Source organism: Bufo gargarizans, chromosome 3 (genome assembly GCF_014858855.1).
Source record: "Bufo gargarizans isolate SCDJY-AF-19 chromosome 3, ASM1485885v1, whole genome shotgun sequence".
Lineage (NCBI taxonomy): Eukaryota > Metazoa > Chordata > Amphibia > Anura > Bufonidae > Bufo > Bufo gargarizans.
This window is the reverse complement of record NC_058082.1, coordinates 157,781,376-157,793,300: the sequence shown is the minus strand read 5'-3', so window position 1 is coordinate 157,793,300 and position 11,925 is coordinate 157,781,376. Positions and strand designations below refer to the sequence as shown.

At 45.2% G+C, this 11,925-nt stretch overlaps 1 protein-coding gene across 4 annotated transcripts; it reads right to left on the bottom strand.

The window, feature by feature from the left end:
* Positions 1 to 271: 271 nt before the first annotated feature.
* LOC122933436 (myosin light polypeptide 6) lies at positions 272 to 10,016 on the bottom strand. Of its 4 annotated transcripts, XM_044288432.1 has the most exons (7): positions 9,905 to 10,016; positions 9,616 to 9,643; positions 5,475 to 5,618; positions 5,099 to 5,272; positions 4,384 to 4,461; positions 3,843 to 3,884; positions 272 to 639 (listed from the first exon to the last, which is right to left on the bottom strand). In XM_044288432.1, the coding sequence occupies exons 1-6, from the start codon at positions 9,905 to 9,907 to the stop codon at positions 3,856 to 3,858; spliced, it is 456 nt and encodes a 151-aa protein (XP_044144367.1). In that variant the 5' UTR covers positions 9,908 to 10,016; the 3' UTR covers positions 272 to 639; positions 3,843 to 3,855. The 4 variants fall into 4 exon arrangements, with proteins under 4 accessions (XP_044144367.1, XP_044144365.1, XP_044144364.1 ...); XM_044288430.1 differs by lacking the exon at positions 3,843 to 3,884; XM_044288429.1 differs by lacking the exons at positions 9,616 to 9,643; positions 9,905 to 10,016 and adding an exon at positions 6,997 to 7,192.
* Between the last annotated feature and the right edge of the window lie 1,909 nt (positions 10,017 to 11,925).

The following is an 11,925-nucleotide window of genomic DNA, read 5'->3' as shown; positions in this document are numbered from 1 at the left end:
GACCCCCACCTGTCGCCAGTTAGAAGAGGCCTTGAGCACCGCAGCCTCTTCCTAGGCCAGTTACATCACATCGATCATATGGCTAGTTGCAGCTCAGCCCCATTCAAGTAAATATCACAGGCGCAATATCACTAATTGATGAGTCAAGCAATTTTGTTCTGTACGGACAGTATTTATTTGGAGAAGACCTCTTCGTACAGTGCAGTTTTTACTCGTCATCGTTCCTGTCCACAATTTCTATGCCTAGAACAAAGAAAAATCACAGGGACGATTTTGAAAAAAAACATGATATGCTCTTTATTTGGTGAGAGGGAAAATATAATAATTTACTATCTGAGTGGTAGTAGAGACTCCAGATTCTTTTTGCCATTCTGGGGGGCCAATCTTGCAGTGAAACCTTGCACTAGAGGCACCAGCTCCTTCATGAGATCTGATGGCACCACCATGTCGGAGAGAGGGACGAGTAGGACACACAAAAGGGGGAAAGCCGTCAGGGCCCTTCGCTATATACCCCAACTGTCCCTCCAAGTAAAATATATCATAACAGATAGAAACATTAATATATGAAGAAGCCCCTTTGGTCTGGCTGGTAGCATAAAGTGGAGAAGATTCAGCCGTTCAATACCATCCGTACAAGTTCTGCAAAGGAAACAAAATGCAATTTACTAACAAGCCTGAGAGCTGAACATGGAATGTATCCCCAGCTACTTCACCCAGGACATATGAACAACTTTTGAAGCCTTGTAACGTCTAAGCTTAGGTAGAAATATCTTCAAAGAGTTGTTTCATATAAAATAAAAGCTTGAAATACTAAAACCAGCGGGTCAGCGAGCACACAGTCCCATGTCGAGGGGGAAAGAGCTCCTATATTGGCGGATGGGATTAATGTAAATTATGTAGATGTCAAATCCACTTGTTGCCTACACAGTCCTTATATCATTCACTTGGAGCTAGCAATTCAATGCATGAACAGACAGTGACGAGGTGGCCCGAGTCTAATATCATGGCTGCAAATGCATGGATACTGGGAATCTTCAAGATCATATAAGAACTGGTGTGCATGGTGTGTCGGATACTATAGTCACAAATGTGGCTAGACACACGCCGTGCCAATGCCATCTTTCCAAACCAGCTGACACTACAAATTGGAGGGTTTTAAATAATTTATAATCTGTTAGCCTAATAAGAAATATAGATTTCAGTTAGTCTATATATTCTACGCTTACACGGAATATCTGACCCATCCAGAGCACCATAGGAGCCCCTCTCCCAGATCACCAGTCTATTTAGCTGTACTAATCATTAAGACATGTCATCTATTGCAGACTAAGCGTATATTGAATGGCATAGGCACAGATATTTCTACTTTCTACAGAAAGGTTAGAAGCAATCAACAGATTGCCGTCAGCAATGAAGCAAGGAGTTTAAGTACTGCAAGAGAGAAAAACACATTTCACACACAAAACTAAATGTTACTGGCACAATTTGGCTGAACGTTCCAGCATGTCTCATACATCTCATTTGTGTTAAGGATTTGCAATGATTACTTCAGGTTTGCCTCAAGTTTTAAACTTATCCCCTATCCACATAGGGGGTCCGCATTCGTTCCACAATTTGCGGACCCATTCACTTTCAATGGGGCTGGAATAGATGCAAATCCACATTTCCGGGATCCGCAATTCCGTTCCTGAAAAAATAAAATAAATAGAAAACTGTCCTATTCTTGTCCACAATTGCGGACCAGAAAAGGCATTTTCTTTTATATACTGTCTGATGTGCAGTCCGCAAATCGCACATTGCAGGTGTCGTGTTTAGCGGATCTGCAAAAAACACTTACAGACCTGTGACTGGACCCCAAAGGCTCATGCACACAAATGTGTGCTGCCCATCGCCGTATTGCGGACCGCATTTGCTTCCGTGGGGTACTGTTCCATACTTCTGTTTTGCAAAAAGAACGGACGAAAGCAGACGCATTCAAGTTCAATGGGTCTGGATTCATCCTGGCGGCCGTACAGAGGTTGCCCGTGCATTGGGGACTGCGACAGAACGGCCCACCTATGGCCGTGTGAATGAGCCCTAAGGCAGCATCTGCAGTGTTAAAATAACGTTAAAGGGGTTAACAATGGGGGGGGGCGGGGCTTGAGTGTCAGATCTGCAGGTGTTTGACCTCTAGTGCCCCTGCTGATCACAAGAATGGGGGGGTCCAGTGTTACTCCATTTGTATGGTGCGGTGGTGTGTACAGAAGAGAAGAGTCTGATCGGGGAGGGTTCCCAGTGATCCCCAAAAAATAATCCGTATGTGTTTTGCGGATCTGCAAAACACAAACACTGGCAATGTGCGTTCCACATTTTGCGGACCACACATCGCCGGCACTCTCATAGAAAATGCCTTTTCTTGTCCGCAATTGCGGACAAGAATTAGACATGTTCTATTTTTTGGCGGAACGGAAGTGCGGATCCGCAGATGCGGACAGCACATTCCGGCCCCATTGAAAATGACTGGGTCCGCACCTCATTGAACGGACCCTAAATATGGGAATGGTCAAGCAACCACGCTGCCATTCCATTCATCTCTACAGGAATAAGAGATACAGAATACATGGCTCGGCAATCCCAAACAGATGAAGGCAGTGCACATGTTCTACCATTTCATTCATATGGGGAGACAGAGGACCTCATGGGTGGCAGTCAGAACTAAACCGATCAGTTTTATAAAAGGGAGTGTAAAACATTGTACAAAGCCATGAAAGACTCAAAAATGTTCTGCTTTTATGAAGAAACCCCCCACAGAAGACCTTAGCAAGATCTTGCTTTCTGCATAAGGCACTTTTCCATAAAAGGACAAGAGTTTCGTTGACCAGCAGCTATGGTGGTTTTTGCAGTGCGGCTTTCTGCACACCAGTACCAGTCTATGGGAACCTAATCTTAGTGGTTTTTAAATCCATATGTAAGCTTAGTTTTAAGGATAACTTAAAAAATTCTTAATGCAGGTACTAAATCCACAAATTCTAGAATATAAAGTGTTAGGCTACTTTCACACTTGCGTTTTGGCTTTCCGTTTGCGAGATCCGTTCAGGGCTCTCAAAAGCGGTCCAAAACGGATCAGTTTTGCCCTAATGCATTCTGAATGGAAAAGGATCCGCTCAGAATGCATCAGTTTACCTCCGTTCAGTTACCATTCTGCTCTGGAGGCGGACACCAAAACACTGCCTACAGCGTTTTGCTGTCCACCTGACGAAGTGGAGCCAAACGGATCCGTCCTGGCACACAATGTAGGTCAATGGGGACGGATCCATTTTGTCTGAAACAATCTGGCACGATAGAAAAACGGATCCGTCCCCCATTGACTTTCAATGGTGTTCAAGACTGATCCGTCTTGGCTATGGAAGACATAATACAACTGGATCAGTTCATGACAGATGCACGCGGTTGTATTATTGTAACGGAAGCGTTTTTGCAGATCCATGACGGATCCGCAAAAAACGTTAGTGTGAAAGTAGCTTTACAGAAAATAAATGCCTGTTTCTCCGGGTCATCTGACGTACCACACTTTGTAGAGTTTTATATCTACTGCTCACACCTGAGAATTACACACACCGTTCCACACTCACTGCAGCAAAAGCAATTGGATTTCTGCAAAGGAGGCTCGTCTGGCGGAGTGTATTAAGGTGCCACTTGACAACTTAATATCTCTACAGTTGCTGAGTAGTAAGATGCAGCTCTGGCACAGCAGAGAGCATGCAGAGACATGCCAAGGCATCCAGGAGAGTCAAGAGGTTTAGAGAAGGGGAAGAAGAGTCAAAAGAGATCACAAACTGAACCAGATGGTGGAACCAGCATACCCAGGGGGTGAGGTCAAAACGACATGATGTGCCTGACAAACTCTGTGGGAAGGAAGATTCATCAGAGACACTCTTTATAACTCCAGAAACATGGTACCCAGACCCACAATTACCAGAAGACATCATACAACTGGAATACGCCTTGAAGGATCTAGGGCTATCATTTCATTACTAAAGTCATACTCTTAATCACATTAAGGAGGGGGGGGGGGAGAGAGAGAGAGAGAGAGAATGTCATATACTGAATATTCTACAAAACATTTTCATCAGCATGGGACCAGTCACCGGCATCCCCACCATTACCAAGAACAGAGGTGCTCTTGACCACTGGTTCTGTATATTTCACTGAATTTAATGGAGATTGACCTCACAATACCATGTCATGCATATTTGTGTATTTGGTGAGGTGCCAGGGATCATGACACTGCTATGAACCTTCTTGCTAGTGGTTATTTGGTTGCTAGAAACATTACTTTGTGCTACCTGACATGCAAGTTCTAAATTATGAAGAACTTATAACCAACATGAAGCGAGTGCTCACCTTCATAATTAACGCATCCATTGGGATCTTCATGGCCAGCAAGCAGCATTTCCACCTCTTCCTCAGCCATCTTTTCTCCTGAAAATGTAGAAGTGAAGATTGTTTGCACAATTCATAGTCCATGTTTCATAGTGTAAACAAAGGATAGATCATCAGTTTAAACAAAAGTGCAGAACCCCTTTAAACTGTCATAAGAAATATTACGAGCAAGAGCTAAAGGCTTGAAACACGTAATCTATGGTACTGACCATTACTATCAATTGTGAAATGCAAGTGGCAGACATGATGACTGATCACTGAAATCATGTTAGCAGCCAAGAGCTGCTGGAGAAATGAGTCAAGGAATAAGAGAGAATACCATTTTTCAGCCCCTGAAATTTCATAAGACCATCCCTGGACTAAAGGTCATATAATGGACCATTATCTGACGGCTTGACAGTAACAAGTCACATAAAAGTGACGTCTCTCGTACTTTATGCCACTACACTTTGGATATAAACATTAACTATACGGTTTCTACATACAGAACAAGTTATAACTGTAACAATACATTTGCACAAACTTGATAGTTTAATCACACACGATTGATCCCAATTTAACTCAAATCTAGATTCTGGCAGCATCATCTGCTCTTTCCCCATTTACCAGAGAAGTAAATGGCAGGACATCCAGCTTATCAAAATGAGGACAGCCTTAGAATTGCACTCCTGGTTACCTAGTGTGACAAGCACATGACGGAGCTCGGACCCCATCACGGTGCCATTGCCTTCCTTATCAAACACTCTCAGTCCCTCAACGTAGTCGTCTGTTGTGCCCTGGTCCTTGTTCTTGGCAATGGTTTGCATCATAGGTAGGAACTGATCGAAGCCAAGTGTCTTGGTGTTCAGCTCTGAAAGATCAAAAAGCTCATTACTGCAGAGGAATTTGAAGTACAGACACTACCATGTATGCAAATGTGATAATCTAAGAATGACACACATAATAGAGGGTTCAATGACAAACTAAGGCATTTCTAGGGTTAAGCGGTGTATTCCCTAGTAAGTTCAGATTGGAAAATGGGACAATGTTATGGCCTTAAATTGATTACTCACCATCAGCCTTAGGGTTTCCCAGGACTTTGAGAACCTCAGCATTTGTGGGGTTCTGTCCCAGAGCCCGCATGACATCTCCACACTGGTTGTATATGATTTTTCCATCTCCAGTACGATCAAAGAGAGCAAAAGCCTCTCTGAAATCTGGTGGAAAGAAGCAGAAACAAGAAGTGACTATAAAGAAATATTGCTCCTATTGATGCTTCCAGATACTGTATTCACTTCATACAAAGTACTCTACAGGAACATTTCTTGCTGGAAAAAAACGCATCACTGATGGGGACACGGATCACTGTAGGCCTAACCTATCACAGCTAAAATGAGCCTAAAACTAAGAGCATTAAGTAGTTCATCTGGGCTGATAAAGCCATAAAAATACAAATCTACTACTTTTGATAAACCTCCCCAAGTGTCTCATGTAGACCAAGCATGGGTAGGGTAGAGATCAGCTACGTCCAGCTCTCCGGCTACTGTGAAACTACAACTCTCAAAAGGCACACTTGCTCAGCTGTTCTTGGAACTCGCATAGAAGTGAATGAAGCCTGCTGGGAGCTGTAGTTTGACAGACACTGCGGTGCCAAAGGTTTTTGTTCCCTGTTATAAGGTGACATCAATAACTTCTAACCATGGTATAGAAGTTATGGGAACAGAAAGCCGGAAATCAGGGGACAGTGGTCAAGAACATTTATACTGTGCACTTACTAACAAGCAGCCGACACACAAGATATGAACTAGTGCACAAATATCTGCTCCTAGTCTTATATATCACAAGGGCTGGTGCTGTTGGCTTACAGAACTTGGTTCCTGACCATGGGCAACATGTATGGACTTGCTCTGTGTGGGCCTCCTTCCACGTGCCAAAAACGGTCCTTAAAGTATGTGCGAATCAGACTCAAGCTAACTTCTCTAATGGGGGCAGGGACTGAAGTCATGCAGTCCACGGAGGTGACACAGTGGACATCATTGTCTATAAAATATTCATTCATCACAAAGTCCAGGATTCTAATATCCAGAGTTTTGCCAATATGGATTATGCACTCCTTATAGCCTTCAGGCGCTCTCCATGAGAACGATTATACTTATTCCATGAAGAAGAATGAGAGGTAAAGCACCCCCCACCACTATCGCAGCTGCAGCCCCCCCCCAATATCAGAATATCAAATAGGGTCCTGAAGGTGAACACCACCTGTTAGGAGTCCCTGTACACATAAATTTGCACTTTTTTCCCCCGATAGAGAAGGTGATGTGAAAAAACACCTGCATGTTTTGCGTTTTGTATTTTTTATAGACCTTCACTAGCACCTGGAGCTGACTTTTACTACAAAAAAAATAAATAAAAAATAAGACACGAAAAATGTGCACAAATCAAATTCAGACAGGATAAAACCATCTTCCTTTGTATAATCCTATTTCCACCAATATTGGCGGTGTTGCAGCAGCACAGTTTCCGTGGTGTACTGTCTGCCGAGGTGTAAGCTATCCTCCTGCACTCAGGACATAGACAGGGTATCAGTCAGCTTACCACTTCCTTCCTGTGGCACTCCCTGTACCCACCCCTCCTGCTGCATTCCAGGGAGCGACGCTGAACACATCCCTCACAGCTCCCATAATGATGCAGGGCTGCTACGTCTGTCTGCACCCATGTAAAAGGTTACACTGACGCCGAATGTGGACCCTAATCTAACGGGATAGAATCTGCAGACGGACGAGAGACAGTGGAAATGCCAGGGGCACTTTCCAGGGAGGAATGCAGTTCTGACTCCCATCATCGACTCCTCCTTCCCCGGCAGCATTGTATGAATAGCTCAGAATGAGGCTTTGTGACCATATAAGGCATCCACGGAGCAGCCTGGCAGCCATCTTCAGACGGAGGAGGAGGGAGCGGGCGGGCTGGTGTCAAAGAGCTGCAGCCAAACATCACATCCTCCCAGCAGAGCTGCTGGCACCACCTTATAAGGCTGATGCCCACCGTCCAGGAGCGGTACAGCCCCATACATGACATGCAGCTTTATTCACTTACATTCACCCATAACTAGTGCATAGAATACAAGGTACACAGCTGTTTAACAGCTAGAAATCCAACCGCTATAAGGCTACAGCAGCCATGCTGCAGGTCTTATTATTCTATGTGACATGTATTACTATAGACTCTGTATTTGTAATCTTAGAACACAGTCACCATTGGAGAACCTGCAGCTGGATTTTAGAAAATGTGTCATCCAGCAGTTCCTTACAAGCGCACCATACAAACGGGGTAACACAGGCTCCCCATTCGCATGATCACCAGGGGCACTAGGTCAAACACCCGCCGATCTGATACTCATCCCCCATTGTTAACCCTTTAACATTATTTTAACACTGCAGATACTGCCTTAGGGCTCATTCACACGGCCGTAGGTGGGCCGTTCTGTGCATTGGGAACCGCATTTGCAACCTCCGTGCAGCCGCCAGGATGAATCCAGACCCATTCAACTTAAAATGGGTCTGTTTTCGGACGTTCTATCTTTTTGCAGAACGGAAGTACGGAACAGAACCCCACGGAAGCAAATGCGGTCCGCAATACGGCGACGGGCAACACACGTCCGTGTGCATGATCCCTTAGACCGGGGCTACACAGATTCAGCATGACAGCAGCAGCCCCCAGTACTGGAGCCCACGTAACAGATGCACAATATGAAGGGCCACAGTCTAAATAAAGTGCGTGCGTAGCCCTAAAGCGATGTAGGACATTGACTGGAATTTCACACTAAATGCCACTGCAAAATTGCATGCAAGTAAATGATGACATTTCCTATAACAAGACAGCAGGCATAAAATCAGAGTTTTATGGTACATATATTAAAACTGCATTGTTTTACTGCATAAAATGAATGCACAGAACATGACATGGGTACAAGCGCTTTCATGAGACCCCCACTGGGATGAATTGGCCCGTTATTGCACCGCTAGCTAAAGTGATCACATTAATGCAAAAATGAGAGCCCTTCTGCCTCCTTGGAGCTCTAACCTTAGCAGGACCTAGTGAACCCCACAGCAGCCTGCATTCTGCCAGCACCACGTCTCTTCTACAGAAGTCCGCCGACAGCCGCTGTTACTCCTCACCATGAAGGCAGCACTAGCGATACAGCATCGGCTGATAGATGTATTAGGAGGCAGTCACAAAGTAGAGAACATTCAGTTCTGACCAGTGAAGAACATCCAACACATCTACCACAGCGTAAGGCCCCATGGACACGAGCGTTGTTTGGCTCTGCATCTGCGGCTCGGATGCGGACCCACTCACTTTACTGTCCGCATCCGTTGCTCCAATCCATGGGGACGTTTTGCGGACAAGAACAGGCATTTCTATTATGGGCAGCCCGTTTTGTTCTGCAAATTGCAGAACGCACACCGGCGCCATCCACAATTTTGCGCACAGCAGAAAATGCCGCGGACGTGAGCATGAGCCCTTACAAATGAGGCATGACTACCCCCTATAATAATGAATAACAAGACTGTCGCTGCATCTACAGTCACAGACTGAAAACCTTTAAAAGGGGAAACCAGACAACCCCTTTAAATGTATGTGATAGAGATTATATATATATATATTTTATGGGCCATACACATTAGACAGCGTCCGCCAAACCTGCGACCCATGTAATGTGTCCGAACTCTCCTCCAACTGCCGATGTGGAGGGAAAAAGGATTGGTCATATTGGATTTCCACATGCCTGATCCCTGGTGTCTGGCAGAGGCTTATTCCCCTCTCCCTGTTGAGAATACGGGCATGCTCACCCGCACCAAGCATGCATGTGTACAGAGGGGGTCGGGAGGAATAACCGACAGCCAAAATAGCGTTTGGTTGGCGGGTATCCAATGCGTACAGGCAATTTAAGAGATTAAACATGGAAAAAGTGTTATAAAGTGCTGCAGTATTAGTATAATCTGGATGGGTGGGGTAGTAGTCCTTCACAACACACGTTCACTTACCACCTATCAGATCAGGGGGGATTCAGTCTGGACCCCAGAAGAAAGAAGAGAGACAGACAGGAGGTGGAGGTAGGTGCTGGAAATGAAGGATGACTGGAAGAAGTAAGGAACATACAGGAGAACTGAAGCCCCCAGGAGCAATGTCACCACAACATGATCGTCCACTTACCGGAGATCTGGTCTTCGGAGAAGTCGGTCTGTGTGATAGAAGACAAAGAAAATGCATTAGACAGAGCAGAGCCCAATCTGATCCACACCCTGACTCTGTGCATCCGGGGCCTGGAGGTTACGTCACCTTTACACAGCGCCCAGAGCAAAGGTGCACCCACCTACCTGACACCCACACCACCCTATTCACAACCCCACCGGCTACAGCGTCCCGTACATAAACGCCACTTCACTACTCGGTCTGAACTATGACATAGGACCGAAGTCTGCAGAGCCCCGACAGGACTCACCATTCTGCCTGCTCGTCCCTCTTCCGGAATGTGAATGCACTCGGTCGGGGAAGCGCTTTCTAGTTCTTACTACGTCACCGGCCCCGGTCTGACCACTCCCTGCCAATGAGACTAGGGCAAGTCCGTGACGTCAGCTCCGCTGCGAGCATTGCTCAACTGTTTACGTACTAGCGCCATCTGCTGTTACAGTTCTGAATTGCAGATTGGTCTGTACTGTAGGAAGGAGTGGATCCAGCAGGAAGGAGAAGTCCTTCCTTTCTATTTCTCCAGGGGTGTAGCCAGGGTTGCCAACCAGAATGTTTTGTTTTTCTGGACAACTTTTACCAAAATCACAGACAGCCAAGATTTATTACGGACACGTTGGAAAATCATAACTAATGATAAAGATTATAAGTACTACATGTCTATAGAGTAATATACTGCTAAGAACTCATTACCAGCACTTACTGTGAGCTGTAAAATGATAATAATTACCATCAAAATGATCTGTCCAAGTATGACAGCCTCCAAAAAATCATGGACACAGGAAAAAAAAAATCACCTATTTTTACAGACTGTCTAGAAATTTATGGATGGTTGGCAACCCTGTCCGTAGCCATAGAGGTAGCGGCCTGATCTCAGAAGGGGCCCACCTAGGATGAGGACTAAAAGACTTTATTGTCAGGGCCCAGGCAGGGGAGGGCTGGCAGCCTTAGTCCTGGGGGGCAAATCCAGACATTGGCCAATTTTGGCCCCGCCTATTATTAAAAGCCCCTCTTACATATAATAGGCCACTCCTAACAAACACTGTACCGCTGACATTCTATAGTTGCGGCCTGTCTCTACACATCATACGGAGAGGGGAGGCCTGTCCTGGCTGCACTGCCTGCTTCACATTATACAATAGACAGCCGGCTACAGCCAGGAAGCTCCTCCACTCTCCTCCCTCCCCAGATCCTGCTCAAGGCCCGTGGTTCCCCCCTACCATCTGCCCCCCACCATCTGCCTGCTGCCCCCCTTGGCCGTCCTCACCCATCTCTGGATCCGCCTTCTGCAAATGGCAGGGGGAGGAGCCGGAGCCTCTCCTCTCCTACATAGCGCCACATACCTCTTACATCCAGTGATGTCACCTTTGTTGTAGACGTTCTCTTTCTTAATCTTCTCCATTCAGACCAGACCGCCATGATGATTTTTCAGCCATCTCCCGTCTCTGCAGAGATTGACAAACAGCAATTAGTTTCCCACATTTCCATCATCTTCTGAACACCCTTTCCTGCCACCCCCAATACTGTGCCCGCTGTGCCCCCAATACTATACTGCAGAAACAGTCCCCCTGGAAATACTACTACCAAACAGATAGTGCCCCCTTAAACAATTATTGGCACACAGTGTTTTAAAAAATAACTGCGCCCAGACACTAATAGTATAAAGATAATGTCCCCCAAAAATAATTGTGCTAATTTGATACTGTGCCAGGGTGCCCCCCAAAGTAACAGGGCTCCCCAAAATCCCACCAATATAAATAATTCTCTGCCAGAGCACACTTAGTAATAATGCCCCTATAGTGCCCATACTAGTAATCATGTACCTCATAGCTGTGAGGGATTGCACCTTCATTTTGTATCCTGGGTTCCATTTTACTTGCTGGTTTATTTTAGGTCAGAATTGAGAATTGCTGAGCCGTGTGTAATTGAGACAAACAAAGTTAATTGCTTATTAGCTCTCAGAAGTATGTGTGTCTGATGTCCTGGGAGTATAACTGGTACTAGGTACTTTTCAAGGCTAAGATAATTTTTTTTTTTTTTTTATATATATATGCTTGACTTGCAAGCATCAAAAAGGAGTTATTATTATTATTAATCATGTGACGCTTACGTAAAATGACGATATCTGTGTTTGACTTGAGTTCTAGAAAATGGGTATAAATATTTTGTACCCGCCCAATAAAGATGAGAGAGATCATTCTGATACAACCTTGAGCCTGTGTCATTTATCTCTCCCGAGTATACTCATACTTTTATCTGATTTGGACCCCAGCAGAT

What these genes read in the sequence shown, in the direction of transcription:
- LOC122933436 (XM_044288429.1), bottom strand. Translation starts at nt 7,066, where the DNA reads ATGTGTTCAGCGTCGCTCCCTGGAATGCAGCAGGAGGGGTGGGTACAG. An exon ending in GGGAAACCCTAAGGCTGATG is followed by an intron (nt 5,273 to 5,474) that starts GTGAGTAATCAA and finishes TTGATCTTTCAG; the next exon opens with AGCTGAACACCAAGACACTT. An exon ending in TGGATGCGTTAATTATGAAG is followed by an intron (nt 3,885 to 4,383) that starts GTGAGCACTCGC and finishes TCCTTCCCACAG; the next exon opens with AGTTTGTCAGGCACATCATG.